The sequence below is a fragment of the Stegastes partitus genome, unplaced genomic scaffold (assembly GCF_000690725.1).
Source record: "Stegastes partitus isolate 25-593 unplaced genomic scaffold, Stegastes_partitus-1.0.2 Scaffold917, whole genome shotgun sequence".
NCBI classification, from domain to species: Eukaryota; Metazoa; Chordata; class Actinopteri; family Pomacentridae; genus Stegastes; species Stegastes partitus.
This window is the reverse complement of record NW_007578648.1, coordinates 1-7,340: the sequence shown is the minus strand read 5'-3', so window position 1 is coordinate 7,340 and position 7,340 is coordinate 1. Positions and strand designations below refer to the sequence as shown.

Below are 7,340 nucleotides of genomic sequence, written 5' to 3'. Positions count from 1 at the left end.
ATGATCAGCTCATCATCAAGCTCTGCAGAAGCCTGATAACGATCCTGATCATTTGAATCAGGTGTGTTGGAAGAGGGAAACATCTGAAACATGCAGGATTGTGGCCCTTGAGGACCAGGATTGGACACCCCTGCACTAATTGATGATGGTTCTTGTATACATTGTGCTGTCCCAGATGCAGACTGGAAGCCACGACACTGCCTGGAAAGAACACATAAAAACAATGTCCACTGTTAGGGGCAGTTTAAAATCATAGTATGTGTAGCACAGTTCATTCAGCAAGAGCAACTCAAAGTGCTTTACAATTATAAGAGAATAAAATATTAAAAATAGTGGCAAAACGTAAGACCAAGTATAAAAAAAGTGCATCAGTATCAGTAAATTGTGTGTGATGTGCTCGAGCGACTTTCATCCATCTTCACACTCCTTAGCCAACGCCGTCTTCGCGATAGCAGAATACCTGAAGATCTACTGTACAGCGAGTTGTCAGGAGGCTGTAGACCTCGAGGTCGCCCAAGGCTCCGCTTCAAAGACGCTTGCAAGAGCGACATGAAAACCCCTGGGATCAGCGTCCAGTCCTGCTGAGTGAAGAGATTCCTGGAAAGCTGCTGTTGTGAGCGGTACAAAACAAGGGGAGATGTCACGCATCTAAGGTGAAAGAGGGAAACAAGTCTTCCCAACAAGATGGAGAAGCCTCCGTACACATCTGTTCTTCATGTCAAAAGGAATGCCACTAACACACTGGCTTGTTTAGCCACACCGAGAAGTGTGCGAGTGACTGAACACGGTGCATCCCATCGTCTCTCCAGACGGAAGGAGGCCGACGACGACATGAACGCAATTTTGAATCCTGTGAAGTATATTTTAAAGGTTTAATGAACCAATGCAAACAACTGCTACATGTGGTTTCAGCCTTTTTTATTGTCAGGCGGTAATGACGTTTAGGTTGTAGTGAAGCACCTCTACTGGACATTCACAGCAGGCTTTAGTTGCTTCCTTTTTCAGCTCCATTATGTCTCTCTTCCTCTGTGGACACGTAAAAACACCTCTGATGGAAACAGAGCAGAACTATAACGTTGTACTGGTTGTTGTGGACATTGTCTGGGAACAGAACAATCAGCATGCAGTGTAGCGTAGGACAGTTTCTACATGGAACTAAGACACAGCTAGTTTTTTGGGGTTTTTTGGCTTATGTCCAAATTCCAAAACCCCATCAGTCCATCTCCTGACAATAGGAAGAAGCTTTATACATTCCAAGCCAGAGTGAGGACAAAAGCTTTCCTCACAGCCCCCAAAATGTTGTGATGGGATTTTTTTTTCTCAGCAGTTCTTCCTTTGTGCCCCTCAGTATTTTTTTGTTGGCCTCTGACGCATTGAGCAAGGCTGAGCTGTATTATGCTGAAGTATTAATGTAGTAGCCTGACCACTGACCCTTAGAAGGCTCTGTACCTTCCCATTTATTTTGTGTGCTTTTTTATTTTTAAACAGCTGCAGCAGTGAGTCATGTGAACATTAGACAAAATGTCCGAGACCATCATGTAAGACTGCAGCAACAAGAAGTTAATGTGGAAGAGTAGCAGATTAACAAAAAGATTTACAGACTTTGACATAAATGAATGGTCTGCCCCTCTTTTATATTACAAAAAATGTGCATAAGTCGGATCGAGTCACGACTGTATATTAATATACAGTCGTGACTCGATAATCCGACCCTTAACGATCTGAAAACTATGCTGTCCAACAGGTTTTTAGGAAAAACCAACGGAACCCATGAAAAACAGCCTTAACATACCGACAGCCTCGGATTCTGACTCCGACATGACGTTTTATGTCATAAATAAGGATAACGGCGTATTATCTGACTGAACAATCCCACAGATTGGCTACGTTCACACTGCAGGACTTTGTTCACATTTCCAGTTAAATGCGACTTGTATGTGATCTGCTGTGTGAACTTCATACGACCCAAAAGTGTCCCGCATGCACAGAAGAGGACACGACGACGTCACACGCAGTGAGCGTGCTCAGTGTTTACGGAAGTAAACACGGATGATTGCGGCGATGGTGGAAACAGAACTGTAACCGCTAACTAAACTAGCATCAGCAGCCAAGTACTGCCTGTGCGTTCCTCCCCGACTGCACAGAATATTTTGATATTCATCATTAATTAGGCCTGAATATCCAGACACCAGATAGTGCTAATTGGACCAGCCCTACTAGTTTTTATAAAACCTATGAACAATAAATATTAACAACAAATGAGCCTTCCAGCATCAAGCCCTCCTTGCATCTCGACCTCCATCTTGACAATCCGACAGCCTTGCTATCCGACATAAAAGAAGGTTTTACATTTAGTGTCGGATTATCGAGTCACAACTGTAGTTGTAAACTCATTTCTGCAGCAGGCTACAGTGTCCTTCTGTTGCGTGACATCTTATGGGTCATTATGTGTCATTTTGTCCCAACAGAAACTGACTCAGCAGATCCTCTGAGCTCTTTACACTTTGTGAGTGACACCGTTTTCCTCGCCGGCTGCTGTAACGGAAGCGTTTACATCGGCGACACTCGAACGTCCGCTGCTCCTCAGCTTTCACCTCCGCCGGCATCTTCAGGCGATTCTGACCTGTGGTGGACGGACACCTCTGCAGGTCAGCATCCATCCAACTGCAGGGTGGTCAGACTGTCCTCCTCTGGACGGGCAGTGGTTTCAGATTTGAGGAGCCTTGGAGGAGCTGTGTGTCAGGCTCAGCTGGACGTCCAAGCACGTTGCTGCAACCTGGATGATGTCAGCGTGTCGTGGGCGCCGACGATCAGTGACTGCATCTCAGTGTCAGGTCAGCTTACAGACACACAGTAATCCAGATGTTGTGTCAATCCTGTAATTTAACAACAAGTGGAAGTGATTAATTGACAGTTACACTCCCCTGCTGTCAGTATAAACTAATTCCAGTGCTGGACTAACGTTAATTACAGTAAACACATCACTTGTGCCGTTTAGATGATAATAATTAGTGTTTTTTCAGTGTGGCTGGACTTGAAGTGCACAGAGAGTCTGTTTGTTCCAGCTGCTCCTGCTACATGAGCAGTTACTGTGTTGTTCTGTTCAGTGTCTTCTTGTGGTTTTAACAAAAGCCCAATCTGAATAACCACATGTTTAATTGCTTCTCTGATGTGTTTGTGCACCTTTTCTTTTCTTCTGTCCTTGTGGCCACGTTCTGGACCAGATGTTGTCTGGTTCTGACAACCCCAGCTCCTGCTCCAGTGGGTGCTGATGATCAAATAGTTAATATTGATCAGGGTGTATGTTCAGGCCTCTGTCATCGTCAGTGGGCGTTGAACAGAAAGTGGAGGCCAGACTACTTCCTCTGACATTCTCCTGAGTGAGCACGACGTTACTGTCGACTGCATTGACGTGTTCTCTACTTGTTTTGATTCTGACCCAGGTGTTTATCTGTGTACCTGGTTCAGGGAGACCTGGCAGCAGTTCCTTTACAAGAGGTCACGGCTCTGCTCCCCACATCTTTTGTACGGAAATTGGCTGCTATTAGAGACACTGTTAAACCATGACACAGCCGTGCTCCTGTCCGCTAAAAGCGTCATTATGCTGAAAGCAGGTGTAGGTCAAGCAGGGGACATGTGGTCAGGAGTGATGTTGGTTTGGCTGTAAGCAAACAAATGCTGCAGGACAGCACCCTGTCCACAGACCTCGGCCCACACGTGTCCTGCTTCACCTCAGCCTGCCTGTCACATACTTTCAATACACTGAGGGTTTCTACAGACGGAATTAGATTTTATGAACACGGATGACACCTGGGTCAATATCTAAACAAGCGGGAGCCTCACAGAACACATCAAACCAGGACAACATCAAGTTCTTTCAGGAGGACGTCAGAGGAAACAGTTTGATCTTCTGAAGATGACTGAGGCTTTCATACTGACAGACCCAGATCAATATTTACCATTTGATTCTCAGCACCCATTAAGGTTTCTAGAACCTGAAACATTTGGGGTCAGAACCTGCCCAACAGGACAGAGAGGAAGGAGAAGAAACACAAACACATCAGACACAAACTTCAGACGTGTGCTGATCCGAATAGACGGTTTGCCCAAAAGACACAGAACAACATATTATGGTGCAGAGTATCTAAAAAAACAACAACAAACAGCATCTCTGAGCACTTCAGGTCCAGCAACACACTGAGACAGAACATTGTAGCTGCTCAGAGCTGGGAGAGATGCTCAGACGTGGACATTAGCAAAACAAGCACACAGCACAACACAGGAGAGCCAGCTCCTCAGGACAGGACCGTTCACACGGATCAGGATGTCGTGGTGGGTCAGTGACTCACACTGGCCTCACATCTCTCCAGCTGCTAACCTTTCAGAGGCATTTCAAATGATAGTTTGGTTTCTTTGAAGTGGGTTTGTATCAGGCAGTTATCCACGGTGTCTTTATCTGCAGAGGGTCGTGGTTGTTACACCCAGAAAGGAGTGCAGGCAGGAAAGCTGAGCTGTGTATTGCTGTGAACGGGGTTAACCGATTTAGCCACCCAAAACTGGGTCCACGTAGAAACGAAGGGGAAAAAAGCCCAATTAGTATCCTTGTGTGGGCCATATTTAGAACCCGGTCACTGCTTTCTCTTGCTGTCAGACAGCGTTGTCCTGTGGTACTACTTTTTCTCAACCATAAAACTTCCAGAAAGAGCTGCTGATGGCAAAGTGAAGCAGTGAGAATATTCCAAATATAGCGTACATGTGGAATGTCTTTTTAGCACTGTTTGGCTTCCCTGCCTGCAGCCATCTCCTCCAACCTGAGAGGGTGTCTACGGCTATCTACCACAGGCAATACAATCCTACAACTGGACTTTAAACAAACCCAACTATCCCTCGAAATGCCTACAACTCTCCACTGGTCAGTAGAAGATGGTCGGTACAGGAGCTGTAGACGGGTTCTGCAATCAAATGGATTCTGGCCTCTTTAAAAAGCCCGAGTTAAAGAGGAAAAAAACCAAAACCATATAAGTGAACACTGTACTTGCAGTACTTTTTACAGCTTTACCTTGTTGCTAAAGCAGTTCTGTTGCTCTCTTCTGATACACCAGACAGCATTAGAGCCACAGCAAGAAGTTACAGCACCAAAGTCACACAATAACAGAGAAACTGACTGAGGGAGAGCAGTGATCCACAAGGCAAAATTATTCTTCTTGTCATTAGTGTCTGATTGGAGACGGCAAGAATCAATACAAAAGTTTGAGTTCTTTGCTGTCTGAGGGCAGTGACAACATTCTAAATACAGCATACACTTCAGTGACAGACTGTTACGGTGGCTCAAATGTATTTTGCTGCTGATCCCATCCCCAGCAAGTCTCTTAGCTTCAGGATAACAGTAAATACACCGACTCTTCATTTGTACCTTAACCCAGGAAATCAGACTCTCCCTTTCAGGACCTGCTTCATTCATTCCTACCTTCCTCTCTGCCAGGTTTCAGTGGGGTTGTCCAGATCTACAACACCTGTGGCTGGAGCACAGAGCTGCAGGAACGTCAGCCGCTGTTTCAGCATCGTGGTCACGTGGTATCGTCACAGCAGACTGATGACAGCATCCCCGTCTTCACCACCGCCCACAGCTGGCATCCTGAGCTGCCGCGGACGCTGCTGTCCGCAGCTTCAGATGGCTCTGTCCACGTCTGGGACTGGGTGGACCCAGAACAATCAGCTGCTGACAGTCCAACATCAAGAACAGAATAAAGATCCAGTTGACCTGGAAGGAAGACAAAGAAACAAGCTCATGTAATGACTGAGGCACTGATGTGGGTCAGTGAAGAAACACTGACAGCAGTGCTGGACAACAACAAACACAAACAATCATCACTTTCTGATGTAGTGGCTTCAGACCTGTTCCTGTACCACCAACATGATTAAACTGTAATTCAAGTAAAGAAACTTTTTAAGGGAAAAACAAACTGATTTGGGGAAAAATGGAAATTTGCTTCACAAAAATCAAAACAGACCATTTATGAATTACAGATAAATTGCAGTTGGATTGAAGTCACAGCTGTTCCTGGTAACTAATCTCATTTAAACACAACTGATTGCAGATGACTGCTGGTTTTTGTATCACAGCACATATTTGTGTTGCTGTCTTCACAAATTAAACGTTTGCAACAGGAGAACTTTCAGGATCAGTTCACTCTAAACATAAAACACAGCTTCTCTCTAATGTCCAGTCATACGAGACTACACCTATAAAAATCAGACCTGCCATGCTCCCTGAAGTAGTTGCCTTGTGCATCGCTGTACCACTCCGAGTGCTGCTGTCACGCTTGGAACACTCCCTGGAGTGCCGTTAGATCCATCAAGCCCCAATCTCTAATATGTGCTGGACCTCCCAGTGTCAAAACTGTGACCCTTCAACTTAAATTTCATTTTGAAAGAGGTCACAGGTGGAGTAGGGCAGGTAGAGAGCAAAAAATGGTGAGACTCGGCCATTTTAATTGCACTGTGAGCGGGTGTGTATTGGCACAATGCTACACACCATAGTTCAGGTCATTTGCACCAAGTGTTCTCCCTTAGATGACAGTTGACGGCATGTTGTTGGCAGCGCTAAAGACCTGATGCACCCAATTTAGTCTTGGAGCCTCTTCAACCAAACACTGACGTTTGGCGTCTGCAGTCGTAGCCGCAGACCACACTCTTATCACCAGCCGTGATTACATTTACTTTAAAAGGTGGAATTGCAAATGTACACCTGCACGTGGTCAGACGAGGACCTCCAGGACGAGATACTGAAAGTGGAGCACTGCTGCAAAAGACAACTACTTTGAAGGGATAGACTCCAAATGTCAGTATTTTTTTGCTTTTTATAGGTGCAGTCATGGAACTTTTGATTGAAAATGTCACAGGTACCACGGTTCAAAGGTGACCGATTTGAACGACTCGTTTTGTCTGATCAGGAGATATTCCATCTATGAGAACAACATCTGATTCTACCTCTAACACCACACGTCCTGTGACCCAATAGTCACGAGTTCATCTGTGTTCTGAGCCTCCTTTACAGACGCATCGCTTCAACAGCAAAGTGTAAAGAGCGTCTGATTTTGTGGTACACATTGTAGACCTCTTGGTGTTGCTTACAGAACTGATCTGATGGTGACTGCATTTGCATTTACATATTCATCTATTAAAACTGCATTCTGTTATGTTCTTTAAAATGAATCTTTTCAGGATGTGTGTCCTTAAAACCTCCTTCTTTAATGATCTTTGAAGCAGGTTAGCTCACCTAAATTACCAGAATAATTTGCTTCCAGTTATCAAAGGGGGGCTGCAAGGTGTATCAGTGG

General features: G+C 45.1%; 1 protein-coding gene across 1 annotated transcript in view; it reads left to right on the top strand.

The window, feature by feature from the left end:
- Positions 1-7,199, top strand: part of wdr73 (WD repeat domain 73) — a 16,018-nt gene extending 8,819 nt beyond the window's left edge. Inside the window, exons 7-8 of the mRNA XM_008293866.1 lie at positions 2,469-2,834; positions 5,483-7,199. Coding sequence (XP_008292088.1) covers positions 2,469-2,834; positions 5,483-5,748 — 632 coding nt within the window. The 3' untranslated portion in view covers positions 5,749-7,199. The remainder of the gene's footprint in view (positions 1-2,468; positions 2,835-5,482) is intronic.
- Positions 7,200-7,340: the final 141 nt, after the last annotated feature.